General features: G+C 31.6%; 5 protein-coding genes across 6 annotated transcripts; 4 read left to right on the top strand and 1 right to left on the bottom strand.

Annotated features, from left to right (window-relative positions):
* The first annotated feature begins 430 nt into the window (after window positions 1-430).
* Mlp60A (Muscle LIM protein at 60A) lies at window positions 431-7,375 on the top strand. Of its 2 annotated transcripts, none has more exons than XM_014234866.3 (9): window positions 431-588; window positions 758-880; window positions 960-1,119; window positions 3,080-3,209; window positions 4,165-4,261; window positions 4,906-4,990; window positions 5,650-5,946; window positions 6,002-6,322; window positions 6,439-7,375. In XM_014234866.3, the coding sequence occupies exons 2-9, from the start codon at window positions 766-768 to the stop codon at window positions 6,707-6,709; spliced, it is 1,476 nt and encodes a 491-aa protein (XP_014090341.1). In that variant the 5' UTR covers window positions 431-588; window positions 758-765; the 3' UTR covers window positions 6,710-7,375. The 2 variants fall into 2 exon arrangements, with proteins under 2 accessions (XP_014090341.1, XP_036230180.1); XM_036374287.2 differs by lacking the exons at window positions 4,165-4,261; window positions 4,906-4,990 and adding exons at window positions 3,416-3,512; window positions 5,202-5,298.
* Window positions 7,376-9,389: 2,014 nt separating this feature from the next.
* Window positions 9,390-11,189, top strand: LOC106617495 (beta-1,4-glucuronyltransferase 1). Its single transcript, XM_036374289.2, has 4 exons — window positions 9,390-9,496; window positions 9,560-10,696; window positions 10,775-10,947; window positions 11,004-11,189. The coding sequence occupies exons 1-4, from the start codon at window positions 9,494-9,496 to the stop codon at window positions 11,020-11,022; spliced, it is 1,332 nt and encodes a 443-aa protein (XP_036230182.1). The 5' UTR covers window positions 9,390-9,493; the 3' UTR covers window positions 11,023-11,189.
* A 573-nt stretch (window positions 11,190-11,762) lies between these two features.
* p120ctn (adherens junction protein p120) lies at window positions 11,763-16,310 on the bottom strand. The gene is made up of 5 exons (XM_014234810.3): window positions 15,926-16,310; window positions 14,005-14,864; window positions 13,113-13,669; window positions 12,000-12,916; window positions 11,763-11,941 (listed from the first exon to the last, which is right to left on the bottom strand). Exons 2-5 carry the CDS (start codon window positions 14,826-14,828, stop codon window positions 11,825-11,827), a joined length of 2,415 nt encoding a protein of 804 aa, XP_014090285.1. The 5' UTR covers window positions 14,829-14,864; window positions 15,926-16,310; the 3' UTR covers window positions 11,763-11,824.
* A 589-nt stretch (window positions 16,311-16,899) lies between these two features.
* Window positions 16,900-21,004, top strand: LOC106617550 (coiled-coil domain-containing protein 25). Its single transcript, XM_014234811.3, has 5 exons — window positions 16,900-17,113; window positions 18,451-18,542; window positions 19,874-20,609; window positions 20,701-20,804; window positions 20,869-21,004. The coding sequence occupies exons 1-3, from the start codon at window positions 17,041-17,043 to the stop codon at window positions 20,333-20,335; spliced, it is 627 nt and encodes a 208-aa protein (XP_014090286.3). The 5' UTR covers window positions 16,900-17,040; the 3' UTR covers window positions 20,336-20,609; window positions 20,701-20,804; window positions 20,869-21,004.
* Window positions 20,440-21,004, top strand: RpL39 (ribosomal protein L39). Its single transcript, XM_036374299.2, has 3 exons — window positions 20,440-20,609; window positions 20,701-20,804; window positions 20,869-21,004. Exons 1-3 carry the CDS (start codon window positions 20,607-20,609, stop codon window positions 20,915-20,917), a joined length of 156 nt encoding a protein of 51 aa, XP_036230192.1. The 5' UTR covers window positions 20,440-20,606; the 3' UTR covers window positions 20,918-21,004.
* Window positions 21,005-22,206: the final 1,202 nt, after the last annotated feature.

Raw genomic sequence — 22,206 nt, 5'->3', positions numbered from 1 at the left:
ACATACATACAGACGCTGCTATAGATATCTATACAAAAGTAATATAGGGGAATTGTACACGTAGAAAAGCTTAAAATAAAACATTGAAATTTATTAAGTTTGTGGAAAATTTTTAAAAATAGATTTTCGTAATTCACTAAAGCTACTACTTTCTATTTTTTAACTTTAGTTGTTATAATCCATTCAAATAATAAGGAAATAAATAAAACTTATGAGTAAGATCATGACATTTTTTGAATATTTATTGTGCTTCTAAATATTTATGGATGAGTAAACGACTATTTCTTCATACACCTCATATAGTTTGTGTGCAAAAGCTTTTTCTCTCAGTATAATATACCTTAAACGAAGAGAGGGTAAACGAGAAAAAATCAACGAGTCTCTTGAACATTGGCCATCTCTATCTAATAACACAAAATTCAGATACGTTGTGCCGTGTGCACTCACAAATATAGACTACCTGCGTGCAGCAACCTTTCAGTTCATTTAAGATCGTTGCTAATCGAGGAAAAGTACTTTGGCGCGGTGCTCCGATATATTTCACCTAGTTTTAAAAAATTAAATAAGAAAAAATTCCAGTTACCTAAGGTATGATTATGAGTTTTATCCTTAAAAAATACAAATAATTTTATTCAGTTAATTAAAAGTGCTTTTGAAAGGGACAATAAATGAATTACTTCTGAATCTGCTCTAAAACAAATACAATAGATTAAAAGCGCTTTGATATGTTTTATAATTTAAATATATTTATTCTTAGATATAAACATGCCGTTCACACCTGTTGAAACACCTAAATGCCCCAAATGTGGCAAATCCGTTTATGCCGCTGAAGAGAGAGTAGCTGGTGGTTACAAGTTCCACAAAACCTGCTTCAAATGCGGTAAGGCGATCTGAGTCAAAATTGACGATATAAAAACGATTAAAATGTTGATTCTATGTCTATTTATTTTTTAACTCAGGATTGTGCAACAAAGCCTTGGACTCCACGAACTGTACAGAACACGAAAAAGAGCTGTTTTGCAAAAACTGCCATGCCCGTAAATATGGTCCAAAGGGTTATGGTTTCGGTGGTGGTGCTGGATGTTTGTCAATGGATTCTGGAGCACATTTAAACAGAGAGTAAGTATATCCAACCATTCTTCATTCTAAACTTCGTACATAACTTATTAAAATTGTCACTACTTTGTAGCTATTTGTAATATCTAATATAATCCATTGTACAAATATCATAACTTTATGTATTCATGCGTGTTTTTACGAAATGTGGCAAGAAAATGTAAATATCCAAAGCTTAAAAGCTAATCGTAGAAGATTGTATTTAGCGAATACACATATCTTAATGAAAGCTTTAAGTGTATACACAACGTATACAACATATACTACATTATTTTTATACAATTGTGTACATATATGCATTGTATATAGAAAACGGCAGATGTATTCATGTAATGCATGTATTTATTTTCCACACATTTTCTATAAATAGATTACTTCTAATTGCATATGTATGCATATACATATGCATGTTTACATTTTGTCATTATTCGAAAACTAGTTTCGTTCATCCATATTTTCATTTACAAAACTATTGCCATAAACGAATATTTGTAATATATAAAAAGTCCATGCGAGTATTTCAAAGAAATAAATTAATTTCTAACTAGGTGATATTTTTAACTTTACGAATGTGTGTATTTGCGAAAATACTCACAAATGTATTGCCTTGTAGCACTGAATGGTACACTTATATATGAATATGTGCTAGCTGTATTTAGAAAACGTATAAAATACTATTCTTCATTTCGATATTCTCCCATTGTAAACTACTATAGATATTCCGAACATTTTCGTTGCGATATAAATAATGTGTAAATATACAAATGTCTAGAGTCATAGGAAGAATAAAAAGAATAAATTTTCATTTAATATTAGTTATTTTTAAATAAATGAAAAGAAAATTATATTTTCATGCTTGTGCCTTAGCATAAACGTAAAAACTTATAAAAGTTCACATTAAAATTTCAAAAATAATTTCAAAATGCCTATGCGTCATGCTTTAACTTTATTTTAGAATATTTGAAAACACATATGTTTTCCTTAAATTCAAACATATTATTATTTTTTCATATTATCGCAGCAACTAATTTACTGGCGAAAGATAGACGCAGCGATGGAGTTCAGGATTCAAAATGTTCTGTCGTGTTAATGTGAACACCTTTCCCGTTTAAATAGTCTACTACATGTTCCAATGTTTTATTACATGTCGCCTCGAAATGATATTAATATTTGTTTTTTTTTTGTATTGATGAATATTTCATAAATATATGTATCTCTGTATTTGTGAAATGTTATTAAAAAACTATAAATAAAAATAAAAATGGATTTTATTTACGAAAAACTTGTATTACACATTTTTACAATGGGAGATATTATTATTAAACAAAATGCAGATTTTTTGCTAATGTTATTGTAACAAATGCATGTTTTCCAATATGAGCAAACGAACCCTAACAAAATGCCTGTGTACATAGTATACCTATATATTCGTTGGTTATTTAGTATTATAATTTTTCGTATTTCATCCAAGATGATATCACCAAATTATTATTAATATTAATATTATATTATAATTATTAACTGGAACTTAATTTATATAATTATGTACATACAAGGTGTAACGGAGGATCCATTACTTTAAAGTACAATAGTTATAGCGTTTGATGATAACATTGTAGATTCGTACATAAAAGTAATAATGCACATCGTTTATAGTTTTTTTGCTAGTATTGTGAGTAGTATTTAGCTTCCTCAACGAAAACAAAACATAGTGTTGAAAATGTTACAAAATGTTTAATGTCTAAATTCTATAGTGAAATAATTCAAGTAATGGTGCTATACAAAATACCAAAGCAATTTTAATTGCTTAACAATCGGTTTCACGAAAGTGGTTTGTGTTGAAAATTAAGTTTTGCATGTAATTTTGTTTTTCAAGTTAGTAAGTTGTTTGTGAAGATTATATCATGCCTACAAATATAAATAGCAAATTAATTCAAAGTATTTCTTTAATATTTAATTATAGTGACATTGATGGTATACGTAATGGTGCCCGGTTAGAGCCACGCGTTATTGCTAAAGCTCCAGAAGGTCAGGGTTGTCCCAGATGCGGTGGTTACGTATATGCGGCCGAGCAAATGTTAGCACGAGGCAGAGTAAGTTAATTACAACCAGATGTTTCTAAGAATTTTTTTTTAAACTGAACCTATTATTTATTTATATACATTAGAATATAGGCAGTTCATAAGCTTACTAAAAAAAATTCAAATCAAACACGTAAACATGCATTAATATGTATCTTCACATATATTAAATCTAATTTTTAAATCGTTTATTTATATTGAAAATGTCAATTACCTAGGGATATCATAGACGATGCTTCAAATGCTTGCTTTGTAACAGAACACTCGATTCTACAATGCATTGCGACGGCCCTGATAAAGATATATATTGCAGAGGTATAAATTTAAATAATCTTAAACTCAGTGTCTTATGTTTTCTTTAGATTGCGGTTGATTTTAAATTATTATTATATATATATATATATACGTTAATAATATAAATGTGTATGTGTCGAGAAATATCAGTGATACCTCAACATCCATAATTCTATGTGTACACAATATTTGTATGTATAAAGTGCTTTTAATTGTATATTTTAAAGGGGTATTCTTGAAGTTTTATATGTAAATGTTTCCTAAACACATACCAAAAGAAATGATTACACCTCATATGTCAACAATTTTGAAAAATAATCGTTAACATGCAGTCTTGTGAAAGAATTATTTTTATTAAATAGTAAAGTAAATTCAAAATGTTTTAGGTATTTACATTTTGAAAGTCCTGTATTGGTATGTGCACATACATATATTTAATAATTTAGTTTTCAATATCAGACAATTTGGTAACTATTGCTAATGTGTATTCATACGCTAATTTCGGTGCTAAACAGTCGTTTTAACAAACCCTTAATATGTTCCTTCTTCATTTTACAATAGCTTAAAAATAATAATTTCATATACATCTGCCTTTATACGTAAATGCATTCACATGGCACTCCAGGAGTAAATAAATTCCTTCCTCATTTCATAACCTTATATTTTTCGACAGCAATGGCACAAGGAGTGTTTTAAATGTGGAAACTGTTCCAAAGGACTTGATTCCATCCTTTGTTGCGAAGGTCCAGACAAAAATATTTACTGCAAAGGTATTATTTAAATAATATTGCATAAAAATATTCACAAATATATTCAAACAAAAAACATGGTGAACTTTCCCATTTCTCCAGCTATATACATACATTCAAATTACAATTTTTGACTTATCAGAAATAACTGTGCACAGTTTTAACTGCTAATGTATAAAGATTTCCTCATTCGATTGTAAGAGATAAAAGTGTTACGCATTCTAACGAAAGTCAGGCCCGTGTAACAGAAAAGAATTTTTAACAGTAAAGACTCTAATTTGAGCATTTTTTTCTTATAATATTTGGCAGCACCATGCCATCACAACTACAAGAATTAGTTACTAATTCAGCAACTCTGGAGCAATGCTCATATATTGTTTCCTTTACATAACGTTTCCGCGTTAACGTACAGGGGCGCCTGTAGAGACGTTCAGCACTGATCCTTCTTAGAGTTTGCTTTAAAGCAGACTTCCCGTATGTTATTGTAAAAATATCAAGCATTTTAGGCTACTACTTCTAATTCTGTTCTTATACTACAATACAAACTCTTTGAATGTATTTAGCTGGACAAATTGTTAAGCAAGCCTCAAATATAAATTACATATATACTCGTATGTACATTTACATTCCGCCCAAATTTCGTGTTTTCCCTTGTACAAAATTAGCTTGTTATGCGAAGAAATTCGGACCTAAAGGCTATGGATATGGTCAAGGTGGTGGAGCACTTCAGTCCGATTGCTATGAAAATGGGTAAGTTTTTAACAGCATGCTAGCATTTGATGTGATACTTACAAGTATATGTATCTATATATGTATGTTAGTATACATCAGAATGAGTACAAGTTAATGTGTGGGGGTAACATCTATATATGTATAAGTACAAATGCATTTTAGTGTTGTTTTCCAAAACTTCGTAATGTAAATTTATCAATATTTGTTTTTGATATTATAATAAATACAGGGTGTTATGCTCAGAAGTTTGGCGCCAGGGGTTATGGTCATTTAGGAATTTCTTCTATGGGACTTATGTCTGACATAAGAGACGCCGAGTGGCAAAGGTATACATGCCTACATGTCTAATTTTATGTCAATTATACAAAAAAAAAATTAAAATATTACCAATAAAAGTTATAGTAAAAAGTTTTTAAGTTTACACTTAATAAACGTAGTACATTCGATGGATTAAAAGAAAAAGATGATAACCTAAGCAGCACTTGCTTCAACTGATGAAATGTTAAAATAATTCTAAAAAAACAATTAAAGTCTAGAACATGTGAATTAAAACCTGATTAATGTTCTTTTTAAAAATGTCTAGATAACCTTATTAATAAATTTACTATATTTAATTTTTACATCTTTTTTTCTTCTTTAATTATAAATTTTTATGTATGTATGTAAATGTCTTACAGCGATATGGCTCCAAAGGTGGCAGATATAGATGTTGGAAAGATACAAGCACGTGCCGGTGAAGGTTGCCCACGATGTGGTGGTGTTGTCTTTGCCGCTGAGTTGGTACTCTCGAAGGGACGCGAATGGCATAGGAAGTGTTTCAAATGCAGAGATTGCACTAAGACGTTGGATTCTATCATTGCATGTGACGGACCCGACAAAGAAGTTTATTGTAAGACTTGCTATGGAAAAAAATGGGGTCCTCATGGCTATGGATTTGCATGTGGATCAGGATTTTTGCAAACTGATGGCATGACGTTAGTAACATTGTTGGATTTATAACCATGAAGAATTTAACTATACAATTTTCAGTGATGAACAAATTTCTGCTCAGCGTCCTTTTGTATGCCCTGACACCACGTCAATCAAAGCACCTGAAGGTGAAGGTTGCCCACGTTGTGGTGGCGCCGTTTTTGCCGCGGAGCAACAACTTTCTAAGGGCCGTATGTGGCATAAAAAGTGCTACAACTGCACTGAATGTCACCGACCATTAGACTCGATGCTTGCTTGCGATGGGCCAGACAAGGATATTTACTGTAAAGCTTGTTATGGAAAACGTTTCGGTCCTAAAGGTTTTGGTTATGGACACGCCCCAACGCTGGTGTCAACTTCCGGTGAATCCACAATTCATTTGTAAGCCAATAACATTAATTTAAGTCTCTTTTTATATACACAATGAAACAAATGAAATTTCTGACAGAATTATAGAAATATATATGTACAATATATATGTATATATTTTATTTCAGCCCTGAAGGTAAGCCGTTAACCGGGCCTCGTTCATCAGGAGGTTGTCCGCGTTGCGGATACGCGGTTTTTGCCGCTGAGCAAATGATTAGCAAAAGCAGAATTTGGCACAAACGTTGCTTCCATTGCGCTGAATGCAGGAAATCTCTTGATTCAACCAATTTAAATGATGGTCCGGACGGTGATATTTATTGTAGAGCATGCTATGGTCGCAATTTCGGGCCCAAAGGTGTTGGTTTCGGTCTCGGTGCAGGCACCCTCACAATGACATAAAGTACTTTTCCATATATATTTATATACACACATAAATAAATAAATATATGCATGCATATTAATATAATATTATGTATATATACATGTGTGTGTGTATTTAAATATATGTACAATATTATTGTGTATACATATAAAAACTAACTATAATTAAAATCGAACTTAACGAAATGACTATAATTTTCAGCACGAAGTAGGTATTATATAATGAAAAACCGACAAAAATAACTAATCGATCTTTTTAAACGAAAACTCGCGCTACAAATTAGTTTACATCGAGGACGAAGTTCAATTCATTATTTATTTATTAATTTTTAAATAAATTTTAAAAAATGTGTATATATAGAGATGTTTATATTTAAATATCACATATTTATTTGTTCAATTCATTCAATGACTTTTTGATACTGTTCTTCTAAATGTTACCGTGTATCAATAATTTGTAAGAAAATTGTAGAAATAAGCTATTGATTGACTTGCATTAATAAAATATGTATATACACAATCATTTCCGAATACATACTCTATATTTAGAATTTTTGTAATATATGACAACAAAAGTATATATGTACGCATAACGCAAAAGTTGTCGCCAAGTATTTATGTATATTAGTGCCTTCTGTATGATTGTGCGTATTTGAGAACAAAATAAATAACGAAGAACCCTAATATTTTTTGATTATATAGAACTTTACTTGATCTTTATCTGAATATTTTTTTGGTTATTTACATTCAATTGAATATTTTTATTAATTGAGAACTTAAGGCCTGCAAACGGTGACAGCTAGCATAAAACACAATGGTGAATTTCGCCAAACAAACTTTTCGCGTAATAAACAAACAGCTGCCAAACGCAAACTAATTCATATGTGGAGATCAAACTTCACACGAGCATTTGTTAAAAAACGCTGTGCCTAGAAAAAAATTATTGATTAAATTTGCCCGCGAATTACCACGACCAACAAGTAGGACTCGGGACAAGGGGCGAAGTCGTATTCCAGTGCCGCCTCTAGAACAGAAGCACAAATTAAAGACGATGCTAGTAGGAATTACGACTCAGTTGTCATAATTTTTTAGTGGCAGGTCCCTGCCGCCAGTCACCCAACAGTTTAGGGGACAGGGTCCTCATCGACACGGCCAACCAACCCCTTCGCTCATAGGGGAAATGTTGCACATAGACATTTTCTCCACTGACAAGAAATTTTTCCTTACTTTCAATGACAAATGCTCCAAATTTGTTATCGTGTTGCATGTTCCCTCGGAAACTATTGAGGATCTAAAGGGAGGACTCATAGACTTTTCCCGATAGCTAAGGCGATCACTGAACTCACACACGTTCTCGACTATTCTAACCAACAATTTATCTGATACACAACTAGCTATATAGAAAGCTAAAGATGATGTTACAAAATTTCATATGGCTAGCGCTTGTGAAAGTTAACATCCTAAGCCCAAATATTCTGGATAAGGAGAAACCCGCAAACACTCTCATAGGGGATCTTAGGTACGTAAAAGTACCCCAATCCACTAACGCAATTATATTATTAAGTGCCCTAGAATTAAGTCCGTTTGTAAGAAAATCACATTTTTTCTGTCATAATTTGATAATACGGATAATAGTTAGTGTCGTAGCATAGTGTGACAGGGAAGCTCACACACTTCAAAATTACACACCTTCTCTAGGAGCCACATTTTTGCGGCTAACATCGAGAAGCTCTTGTGTAAGAGAGCTCCATGCAGGTGGAGAGGCACACTGCGATATCCAACCGAGTAATATGAATGCAGTCACCACCAAGTTCGGTAGATCACGGCACCAAATTCTGGGTGCATGCGCGCACCTCATCACCATCAACGATCATGCTACAATAAATGGCACATTTGTCATAGCCCTCTTACACTTAATATAAATATTTTTTAATAATGCTTGACTTTATATCATGTACCATATCTGTGAGGTATCTTAATGAAATTCAGATGGCTTATTTTCCTAATAATAACGGGTAATTTTTCCAAAAACACTTAGCCTAGCCTCCATATGCTTCCGGTTCAATTGCAAACTTCCGGCTGAATTTATACCCTATATATCAGTCACTATGTAAAATATCTTGACAAAATTTAGTGAATACGTGTTTTCAAATCTTCATTAGTTTAATGCCAAAAGTTATTACAATGAGTTCAGATCTTTACGTTGAGTTTTTAATATAAAGTTTTGTCAATACCTGAAAGTATTGGCCAGGCTTTGACCCTTTTAAATTTTGAATATATGTTCCGTTAAACTCTGACATAGCCCTTCCATTCTTGTTCTGTGTATTTTTATCGTCAGAAAAGAAACATGGCATACAAGTTTTTTCTCTCATAGAAAATTTCTGTTGCAGTTTGTCATACGTTATTCCGTTCTGTCCGGACCTACAACATTTATGCACTACTCTCTTTATAAATTCATACGCTCAATTTCGGTGATGGAGAAAAGTACCGTAACATCGATTAAAGTTTTTTTCGTACAGGAAGTACAACAAATTAAGGAATAATACTTTTCGATATTATTATTTTCGAATTTAGTATTATTAGTTATATTAAATAAATTTACAGTATTTTAATGCTAATTTGCGCACAAATATACATACATACATAAGTGCAGCATTAATAGTGTAGCGAAATCGTAATTCGATTCAATAAAAATGGTAATGTCTAATTGTAATCGATTTTTGCAAAATGCAGATGTGTGAAATTCCCATTCCTAGGAATAATAAATAAATACTTATATGTTTATTGTGGAAATTTACAAGAATGGTGATTTACATTTATAAATGCCTTTAAAAAATTAAGATTTTGATTGTATGTGCATTATTACAGAGGAAATTTGTGCGATTTAGACGCTGGGTTTTATTCATATTAACAATATTTTTAACTGCAATTAATCTACTGTGGACATTTTGTTTACTGGAAACGGAAATAAATTCGCAACGAATCAATAAGACGTATAACAGATATACAAAGCCATTGGTTGCAATAGAAAGTGTCAACGATGCCACCATGCCACCGCTCAATCGATCATTATTACAGAAAATTTCGAAGCATAATTTTAGGCTCGCTTTCGACAATATAAGTTTCGAAACTGGTAGATGGGACAATCTTCGTCATTATAAGATGTATGATTTTGCGTTGATTGGAGATAAATTTATCAAATCCTCACACGAAAACATTGTATGTTTAGCTACCCAAAGCTCTGTGGAACGGTTGTATTCATTGACACAAGTTGCACATCAATGGAACGGGCCAATTTCAACCGCCGTCTACGTTGCCGGAGATGAAGAATTCTTCATTTTACAACACTTTGTGACATATATGAGACTTTGTTTCTCATTTATACGCGATAACGTGACTTTTCATATTGCTGTTCCTAATAATAAGGAACCAGTTCACGCACAAATCCCTCATCTCTTCAACAGCTTTGATTGTCAATACCCTGAACAAACGCTTCGCCATTTACTGAAAATACGCAATCCGGACACAATACGTTGGCGTTTAAAAAATGAATATCCGCAAAATCATTTACGCAATTTAGCTCGAAAAGGATGTCAAAATAAATATGTATTTCTAACAGATATTGATATAATACCAAGCACAAATATGGTATCACTATTAAATAAATTTCTGCCATCAGCAAAATGCAGCTATCGTTGCGCGTATGTAATACCAACCTTTGAAATAGATAACAGAGCTAAATTCCCTGCTTCCAAGCCGGAGCTTATGCGTTTATATAGAAAAGGTCTGGCACGCCCATTTCACGAAAAAGTGTTTATTTATAACCAGTACGCGACAAACTTCTCCATTTGGCTTACGAATTCTTCCAATGAAGATGAGCGGGCTCATATAAGTCATGTCGTAACAAATTTTGAGTTCTTGTATGAACCTTTTTATGTCGCTTTTGATGATGTCCCTGCACATGATGAAAGATTTATAGGCTACGGCTTTACCCGAAATTCACAGGTGAGACATTTACGTGGGTACAGTATTATACTCAACTATTAATATAACTCATTCCCGGTTTATATTATTTTATTTCAGGTCTATGAAATGTATATTTCTGGCTACACATTTTTTGTGTTATCCCCTGTTTTTACTTGTCATTGGGGACTACAACAAAAAAAAGCGAGACCTGTTTGGCGCGAACAGCAAAATAATCAGAATCGAAAGCGTTTTGAGATGTTTAAACATGAAATTCTCGCTCGATATAAAAAGTATTCAAAAATTTGGTTTAAATTATCTTTAACTCATGAACTATTTTAATTTACAGAAAGACAACAAAGAAGTAATTGGCATATTCATACTCGAGGAAGTAGATTGGACACAATGAAATCATTATTTAAATAAAGTACGATAATTACAAATTTGTTATCGATATGAATTTTATGATAATTACATTATACAAACCTTAATAAAAATAATTCCAGATCACTCTATTACATAGAGTGAAACCATATATCAGTGTACGAGTATATATATATATTGCATATTTATCTCAAAACTCTCCTGCAGTCGTTCTGAAAGTCAAACCAATCATTAATACTATATTCATACTACATGTTCAAACGTCTAAAACTTTTTGGTTTTAAAATAAAAAGCGATAGTTACTACCAAGAAATTTTATTATGGTATATGCATACGTATTAAACGCGTTTCGGAATGTAAATTTTATTTAGATGCATTGGTAAATATACCATGTGTTTTTATACCCCTTTTATATTGTAAACTAGCTTTAGTATACATTTATAGAATATCGATATTTCAGTGCACAAATGTGTTAAGTAGGCGTATTTTAATAATTTGTTTTTATACTCGTATATTATAATACTTGAGCTGGTCTGCACATTATACACACAAGTCACATGCATGTACATATATATTGTGTTTATTGTGTAATGGTTTGGACAAAGTTGTCGTATAGGTTCCACGGCAAATGAAATCACGAATCTTCTGCAAAACTTGGGCAAATAAATAAATTTAACTTAAAGCAGATGCACCCTGAGGTATCGATATAGTATCTATTGAAACATATTTGTAAGTGCATTTTATTATATTTATGAAATATGAAAAGTATTTAAAAGATATAATTTCTCAATTGGAATGATTTCGTCCAACTTCCATTATTGGTATATACATAGCTGTTTGAGGGTTTTGATTTCTCCGTTGATAAGATTCATTACCTACACCATTGCTAGATGCGTCGTCGGTCTAAAATGAGAAACATTATCAATCATTGTTAGTTGCTCAATAATTGCTATTAACTCACCATTTGGCAAAGCAGTGGTGACTCATTGCAGCCTGCAAAATCATTTCCTGTAGTATTACGAGTCGCATTATTTTGAGTCCTTTGTATCGTTCGATCTTCATACCTTGTTCGGCCTTGAGATGCCATAGGTCTATTAAGAGTGTTGTTTACATTATTGGGTGAGTTTGGAGAAATGTTATGAGCTGTAAATGATTTTGAAACAAAGTCTTGCTCTTTCCACCCATTTTTTTTATAAACATCACGTAACTCATGATGTTGCCACATTGTGAACAAAACCTGACCGGCGAACTTTAATACGCAAGAAGTATATTTTTGACGTTGCTTTGTAATGCTTAACAAACGATCAACACCACCAGCGTCCAGCAAAGACCGAGAAAATTCTGGATTTTTCTTTATTACTTCATTAACTGTGGCTAACACTGCGGTAATGGTATCGTCGGAGGTATTTTGATCGTGCTGTGGATTTCCAGTTGGGAGTTTTTGGACTAAATCTCGCATAGCATACTTTCCGATAAGCTCTTTGTTCCGTTGATCTATGGCAAGATTTCGTAAAGCTGTTGCCACGGCGCAAACTACCCGATCAACTTCCATACGAAGAAGTTCTACCAATATAGGTAATCCTTTTTCCTTGCGAACCGTAGCCCGAATATCAATACTTGGCTGCCAATAACATGCAGAAAGATTCTGAATAGCTCCTGCAGCCGCTTCTAAAGTTTCCGGATTAGAGCAACTTTGCAATAAAGCTAAATAGTACTGCACAACCTCGGGTTGCCATAAAAGCTCATATCGTTTGTGTGATAAACTATTGGGTACAGAATTTTTTGATGTACTGGGCGTATAATTATTTTCCATCTGATGTTCACTTTGAGCAGCTTCCTTTTTCTTTTTACTTGTCCCAAAACAGCCAAGATTTTCTCCTTGAATTAATAATATATAAATATATTATATTTGTGTATCCATTTCCATTTGTATATTTTTTAGGAAAATAATTATGTATATTGGATATGTAAAATTTTGTATAAAAACTCTATCCTAAATAGTGAACTATTACTAATCAATGCTAAAATGATACAGTTTGAAGTTACCTTTATTTTGGGCATGTTAAATGTTTACCTTTATATGAGTTGGTTGATGGTCGGCTTTGAATTGGCATTGGCTGTTTATCGTAATTAGGATCCTCAACTTCTTGACATCGATAAGACAAATTGCGTAAAATACATACACAATTTTCTACCGTTTTATTTCCAATGTTATTCTTTTCTATAGCCATTTTCACAACATATATTAAACACTCCACTAGATGTTCAGAGTTTCTAAGACTGGTTCTGGCAAACTCTCCAGCAGAGCTGACATTACGTAGAACTCCCGAAGCGTTTCGAAAAACTGTAGAGTAGCATGTTTCTCCCGCACAAACCGCATCCCAGCCAGAGTGGGGAATAATAATATTACTAACAATTGCGTTCAAGCCTTCGTCAATAATTGAGCGTTTGATGTCTTCACAAGATGACATATTCCACAAAACTCCAGTGACCAATTCCTTTACCTCCGATTCTTGTGTTCTACACAGCAAATTTACGAGGGCTGTTATACCGCCCGCATTTTTAATAGCTCGTTTATTTTCGTCATTTTGTCTTCCGTAGGATAAATTTCTAAGCGCACCACATGCGTTCCTTAAAAAATAAAAGTATTACAATTAGAATAAAGTGCGTTGTGGGTTTTACATTAGTTTTAAATTTAATAACATTAATCATTTACAGTATTAAATAAAAACAACTGTGACCTTTTTTCTCTCTAATTCTTTTTTTACATTTACATCAACCTCAGTATATAAAATTTAGCTGAAAAAGTCAGTATGAGATCTACCAGTTTTTTTATCGATACACCTTATAGAGAATGTATTAGTTTTAATTCTACTTTTTGAAATACATGAATATATAAATATTTTTTTATAATTACTTATAAAAAGATATAAATGCTCTTATTTATTTTCACTTGACTATCTTACTTGTGGATCTCTGGTACATCGTATGATAACAGACGCACAAGAGGTGGTATCCCACCTAATGTTCGAGTTCGCTGCTTATTTGGATCATCCATATAGCATAAGTGTTGTAAATATGCAGCTGCATTTGCTTTAATTTCGTTATTTGGGTTATTTAAAAAGCTTATAACTTCTGACAGATTTGGATCACGCCATCTCATTGTAGAACATATGTCACTTCCCGAGCCTTCCATTAGCATATGTTTTGGATCTCTTATGTGTGAAACCGAATCCATTGGAGTTAGAGTAAGTTGTGCCATTTTGCTCTGATAATCAGTATGACCTTCATATGCTCTTGTTCCATCCGAAGGAAGAGCTGATTCTGAACCATTAAGGTTGCTATCAAATAACAATGGCCTTGGTGAGTACGAGTTGGTGTTGCTAGCTTCAATCGGATAGTCAAAATTAACTTCTGACACATATCCATAAGCAATGGTGGGGTTCTCAATATAGTGCGACTCAACAGGGCAAGCATTAATACCATAATCAGGTAATTCGTCATACTGTGCTGCTTGCATATATCTTACAGTGGAAACTGAAGAACGTTCTTGAATAACAGACTCATTTTGATCTTGTGAAGTAGCAAGTTGAACTTGAGGTCCGATTAAACTTGCTGTATTGTGATCCGATCCGTACGAACATTGACCAGCGGCTCTTGAAACCGCCAACTCAGGAGACTTGGTAACGTAGATTGAAGAGTTGGTGAATCTTGGTTGATATTGCTCATAATCTTGTAGAGCTGTATATTGGCAATTTAATTCAGCTTCATTAAACGCAGGACCATCCATTTTTACTTTTTTTTAGGACAAGAAAGCAAATTTAATCTGAAAGTGAATTTACAAAAAAAAAACAGTTTAAAAATTTATGTTTATAGTATAAATAATATTATGATACAAACTACAATATATCAGCTGCTATTGCATGAAATCATAATAGATACAAATTTCTTACTTTATACATTTTTAATGATAAAAGCTACAGATACTATGTAAACATACAAAAGTTCAGCAAATCAAATATGTATTTAAATTAATAACTTTCATTTTTTTTAATATTAAATACATATTTCGCATTCATGGAAAAATTATTAATCAAATGAATTCACATTTGTAAATAAATCAGTAATAGACTATTTAATGTTCGAAAATAAACATGACAAAGCAACAACTTACCTTCCTCTGAATCTATGGTGGAATTTTACTTTCTTTAAGGTATATATTTAAATTTATTTGATTTTCGTGAAATCAAAAACGCTTCTTCAAGCTCTGTTCAGCAGAGGTAAAAACAAATTATAGTCCCGATCCTAAGACAGTGAGGTCTACGAAACGGATCAGGATTTTTATTCGGCCAAGGACTATCAACTCGGCAGAATTCTGCCGCTACAACAACGACAACAAAAAATTATAGTCTGCCTCCCGGTATATGTTCCAAATAGTACTGCAGATTTCAACAATATTTACAATAATGTCCTCTAAGGTTACAAACTTTAACTTAGCAATCAGTATGCATCTCAAATTACAATTTATATGACTACCAATAGCCTAGTCGAATTGTTGATTACATTATGTTTGATAATGTTACTTTTAGTAGTATTTTTAATGATGTCAATTAAGTAAATAATAATATGGTCTCTTTATAAAAATCTTAAATTTTATTTTTGTCCAATAAAATTATTTTTAAGTCAACCTTTAATTTTTTTGATTGATAACTACCACTTTTTTATTATTATTATTTAATTCAAATGTTGAGAAAGTATAAGTGTAATATATACAACTTTTATACAAACAGTTCTCAACATTTTTAATCCGAAGAAACATATGATATTTACAATACAATATATTTAAATTAATAACAATTACTTTATTAATATTAATATTTTGCTTACCAATCACGTCATGTTGTGGGTGTCTTTTGTATTTTTTGTATTACGGGTGTGGTAAAGTATCCAGCCCGTTTTTGCGTAAGATTATTGATTTTTCACTTTTGAACAAATTATTTCTTTGATATAAGGGTTACACTAATACCACTGTTTTACGCTTTTAAGTTTGATTAATGTTTATTTCACCTTTAATAATAACTTATTTTATTTAAAAATAGTTCATAAACTTCTCATATTACTATTTACAAAATCAATTTTTTTCAAATAGTTTTCCACTGGTCAATAGTTATTTTTAAACTAATACTTTTTTGCAAAAAATACATTCAAAAAGAAATCAGACTTAAGTACTTTAATTGACCAAAAAATTATCCTGTATCAGAAACGATTTTGATTTATTCCACTGAAAACTATATCCAAATTAATAACAAGCAATTTAATAGACTATATTATGGTTTTAGAATATATAGGGTGCCTCCAACACAAAACAGTAACCGCTTGAAAGAGAGACTGAAAATATTATGGGCACTATACTGATACTAAGAACAGGACCACTCTATACATGTATCAAAATAAACAGAGGTTTCTTAAATGTTTTTATAACTTCACTTTCGAGGAATTTTTATAACTTAAATGGCATAACTCGAACTAGGGCCCTTATGGCCATTCACATAGAACTTTTGCTTCGCTTTACGTCAGACATTTGTTTTGACAGAAAAATTCATGTACTCTTTTATATGAGTACATTCACATAAAAAGTTTTAGACGCGAAGCCAAGCAAAATGTTGGCTTTGCCAAGCAACGGTCGCCATTTTTATTAGAGACAACGCTGAAAGCAAAGCGTTCCTTGTGGCATACCCTTTGTTTTCTATGCTTCGTTGTTTCAGTATAAACTGTCACGTAAAGCCAGGAAAGTTGTATGTGAATGTGCCTTAAAAGACGATATGCTTTTCTGAATGTTTGAATCAATCTGTATTTCTGAATTTCAACTGTTTAGTAGGTTTGGGATTGGAAAGTGCTATACCACAATAACTTTAATTATAACAATGTGAAATATGAATCAAAAGTTCCATACTATAAATCAGGGAGGTTTAGTCTGCAACAAGAGTAAATGATAAATAAAGATGGTTTTCTACTTTAAAAGCAATATTGTGTCGCCCCCAGCTTTAATTTACATGGGAAAGGATAAGTACGAAAGTAATTACATGAACAATGATGTGATACTGAATTATATTTATAATTAATTTTGTATACGTACATATGTATGTATTAATACTGTGTAAAATAATTATTTCAAAAGAAAATACATTGTTTTATCACTAGCGATGGGAATATCCAATTGATTATAGTAATAAATCGACGCTATAGTCGAAGAAGTAATATCTTGTTATGTTTCTGTTTTCTTATATGGCTGGCTGAGTGCTAAACGATAACATTTTTATCTGTGTTGAGTTGGGGTGAAAAAATGTCTTATGGTATAAACAAATGTAAAAATTATAATTTTTTTTTTGGGAGGTTTTTGACGCAGGATTGCAAATCCGTGAGCGGAAAGTCGATTTTTTAGTAATAATAATAACTATTATTTATTAAAAAATTAATGAAAAAAAATTAACACACTTTACACATGTTCTTTCGCGTGGTAACTTCTTTCTGCGCTGTCGCCCTTCAGCCGCGCTTCAAAAAAATAACCCTGGTCAGTCCAAAACCGGGGTGTTCAAAATTCATTCGAGTGCTGATATTCGTCCATACAATCAGATCGCGGCGCAAAAGAAAACGTAAGCGTGCCTGTTACAAAAAAATTAATTTTTGAGCCCTCCTTTGTTGGGGGACCTAAACTATACAAATTTGTTTTGCTAAAATCAATATTAATGAAACTAGAAAAAATTCATTAATTTAGAGATTTGATACTAATTGAGAATTTTAGGACAAATACATTTACGTTAAGAACTTTTAATCAACTACAAAAATTGTATTTTTTCTTAATTCTTTCATCTTAATTTTAATTTGCAATAAAAAACAAAATTTCAATAGGATTCTTTCCTTATTTGAAGTATAATTTCTGTATTGAAAGGAATAAATAAATATGAATTAGTAACATATTTAATAACATACTTATTATGTATGCAGCGGTTATTTAAAATTCGTTTATATCTGTATTCATATTGATGAGTGGTCAAAATTTTACCTAGGCTGCGACCTGGTCACTTTTATCTGTCAGAATTTTAATTTTCCTTTCGTTTGGCGCACAGCCTATGTTGGTAAACAATTTATGCTTTGTATTTGGTAATGATCCTGTTATAAGGTGTTCAAACTGAACGATAAAAACGTATGTATATATATTTTCTCTTCTGGCAGCAGATACTTATGTATGTGTAATCGTATGCCTATGTCTGTGATCCAAGAAATTGGATGAATAAATTATTTTTGTTTTAAAAAAAGTGTCTTATTAAGAATTATTGTGACACTATCAAAAAATTATAAGAAAATTATTGCGCCACATATAAAAACTCTGTTATTAAACCTTTCTCTTACAGATGAAGAACTTATACGCTGGGGATGGCCAGAAGATGTTTGGTTTCATGTTCACAACTATTCTTCTGCTCATGTGTACTTAAGACTCCAAGAGGTATACTTTCTTCTTTGAAAACTATTCTCATTTTTCAAATGTGGTAAAAATTATTTTATATTATGTATATATGAAATAAATAATAATTATTATTTACAAATTGTCATATATAAAAACAATAAAATAGGGATAATAAGTAGCCTTTCAATGCTCAATTCCTATATAATTCTCATAATTTCAGTGTGCAAAGTTAGCAAACGTAATCAGATAATCACCAATTCAAGATATATTCACATTAATATAAAATTTCGCTGAGTGTTAATTCAAATCAAACATAAGCGCCATACGTGGTCAAGTTGCTTGCAGCTTTAGTCACAGTTGTCAATTTAAATAAATGTTCACAATGAGTTTGTGTGATCAACTCGAAAGCAATTTCTTGATCGTGTAACGTCCGGGTTAATCAAAGGTCCAGTGTACGTCAACATAGGGATACATTAGTGCTTGGCCTTTAAAATGAAACTGTCGGTGAAAACAAATTCTTAATAAAAAACCTAAAAATCCATACTAATATTATACTATATACCATATAATATGATAAATGTGAATCTAGGTATGTTTGTTACGCTTTCACGCATAAGTCGAATGGTATTAGAAAACACATATGTTATTAATTATTAAAAAATATATCAATTTTTTTACGGTTTGTAAAAAAAAATTATTTTGGAAGATATGATTGCTTGACTTTCGGCTTTAGAACACGTCCCAGGATTTCTGAGATAAAATTGGTATGGGCGGATAGAGGACGTCGTCCAGATCAAGAATATATAAAGATAGCAACCGAAAACTAATAGTTTTTGAAATATTCGAGTGTAAATTTGAAACTTTCAAATATTTAAAGTACGTATTTTTAGATTTAAAATTAATTTTTCACTTATATTTTTTACTGTTATTTCCACTTCCCTAATTCGTTTGTACCTGTTTATTTTACATTATATAGTGCAAGAATAGCTTTAATTCAATATTAAACTTGTTGTTCAATTCTAATAATTTACACAATAATAAAAGGGTTGCAAAATGACAAATAACCAGTGTTACCATACTAATATATTTTCCAAATGAAAAAACTAAATAAAAAGAAAGATTATACCCGAAAAACAGGAACAGTAATCGTTGATGGACAATAATAAATTTTTTTTCTTCACTTGAAAAACCCGGTGTTGAACCGACCAGGGTTAATTTTTTAATAAAAAGCCGGTTCAAAACAATTTATGTTAGAATATTTTTCTGGAGCATCAAACATCATAAAAATTTCGAATATTTAGTATATTTTGGATTTAAAATTAATTTCGGAAGATCAGCACATCTTAATATATGGTTCGTTTTTTTTGTAGGGCCAAACTATAGATGATATTCCGCAATCTGTTCTCAATGACGCAGCTCAATTGGTAAAATATAACAGCATTCAAGGAAATAAGATGAACAATATAGATGTCGTTTATACATTATGGTCGAACCTCAAGAAAACAGCTGATATGGAAGTTGGCCAAATAGGATTTTATTGCGAAAAGAGCGTGAAAAAAATCCGTGTTGAAAAAAGGGTAAATGAAATTGTTAACCGACTGAATAAAACGAAAACTGAAGACCAGCCAGATTTGCGTCGTCAAAGAGAAGAAAGAGACTCCGAGGAGAGAAGGGAGAAGAAGCATATTTTAAAAGCCCAGCGGGAAAAGGAGGAAGAAGAAATAATGCGCCAAAAGACGGAAGCAGAACAACGTAGTTATGATAAATTGTTTAAGCCTGAGTGTATGTCTAGTAATTATGATGATGGAAATGACTCTGATGATTTTATGTAACAATAAACTAGTAACCCAAAAATAAGAATATATTTCAATCCAACTAGAACTAAATAATATACTAATTATATATTCAATAACTTTTTTTTTACTTACTTGCGCACAAACCGATCGAATGAATGGCAACCTTAACCCACGTCAATATGAAAAAAATATATATAAGCGATCTGGCAGTACTAAATTATCGATAAAAAAATTGCTGTAAATCTACACTTCTCACCACTAATTTCTACTTCCGTTCTTTTCCTACTTGTAAGGCAAAGTGCACAGAATGGTTAGTGATCAATCCGTTTAAATTTCGTACATCTATTTACATTTATAAAATAAATGTATGCACATGAGTTATTAATTCTGTATTGTTTTAGGCGGCGCATAAATCTTTCAGGATTAAACAAAAGCTTGCTAAAAAGCTTAAGCAGAATCGTTCGGTTCCTCAATGGATACGTTTACGTACGGGAAATACTATTAGGTAAAAGTTTTCAAACCAAATTTTTTGTGAAGACAAAATTAAAATGTTTCTGTTCTACTTATAGATACAATGCGAAGAGACGCCACTGGAGGCGCACAAAATTGAAGTTGTAAATTTATCTTTATCAGTTGTTTGCGGTAATACAGCGTACTATATAACTTCAATAAAAGTTCATTAAAAAAAACGATTAATTTGTGAAACATTTGTTTGTTTTAAGCATAGTTTCCGAAGTGTGTAGTACTTAAGACGAAACCGGGCCAATTTTTATTTATTTTGCTTGGCCTACATTTGTGGACAAAAAGTTGGTGATGTTGATCAAGAAAAAACACAAGAATTTCATTTTGATCGTTCAGTTTGTATTGCAGCTATATTCTAGTAGTCTGACCATTTCTTCGGACATTCCACTATTGTCTTGGACAATAACCCACGCTAAATTTTATGAATACACGACGAGAGTCAAATGATAAAGTTTTTCATATAAGAAATGTGGCGTTGACTTAGAAAATAATTCGTACCGAATTTCTTGAAGATACCTTAATAAAAAGTTCCATGCAAGCACTTGGTTCAGTTTGTATGACATATACGACATCGGCGTTTCCGACAAATGAACAGCTTCTTGGGGAGAAAAGGACGTATGCAAAATTTACAGACAGACGGCCGGATTTAGCCATCGGCTCGTCATGCCGATCATTTATATATATTTTTTATAGAGTCTAACATATGCTGGTTATAAACTTTGTAGCAAACTTAATGCTCCATCAGTTTGTAATCCATATTTTTTTTTTAGTTAATCTTCACATGTATACGAATTTAATAAAAATAGAACCAATCTAATATCGCAGGTTCATAGCATTCAGGACATTTTATAAACCTACTTTATGTTACTGTATTATAATATGCTTTTATTTAAATATCTGTGCCCAAAAAACAGTGATTTCGCTTTACCAGAGATAAGCTTTACTACAGGCAGGTGTAAAGGGATGCCGAACTTATTCCGGTGTGAGAGCGCCTCAAAATTTACGTTTTTCATAACATTTTCCATTGTAGCCAGATCGGATAAAATAATAATTTGTGGGCATTTAAATTAAAACACCCAACATTTATTACGATTAAAAATTATTATATATATATTGGACTTTTAATATATGGAGAAACTATTTAAATATTTTTGTATGATTTTATGGTATATTAAACCAACTGACTTTTGAACTTCCAATACTTAATAAATAGATTTAAGTATGTTATCTCTCAATTAATAATTGTTTTTAATAATTTTCAATTGAAAATTAATAGTATGATGCATCACATTACAAAACATTTCATCAAATACATTTATAATTTGTGTTTTCTTTAATTTTCAAGCTTTTAAAATTTTTATTAGTAATCTTGGACGGCGGCAGCA

The sequence above is a fragment of the Bactrocera oleae genome, chromosome 4 (genome assembly GCF_042242935.1).
Source record: "Bactrocera oleae isolate idBacOlea1 chromosome 4, idBacOlea1, whole genome shotgun sequence".
Classification (NCBI taxonomy): domain Eukaryota; kingdom Metazoa; phylum Arthropoda; class Insecta; order Diptera; family Tephritidae; genus Bactrocera; species Bactrocera oleae.
Note: the sequence above shows the minus strand (reverse complement) of the source record. Positions and strands in the feature narration are given on the sequence as shown.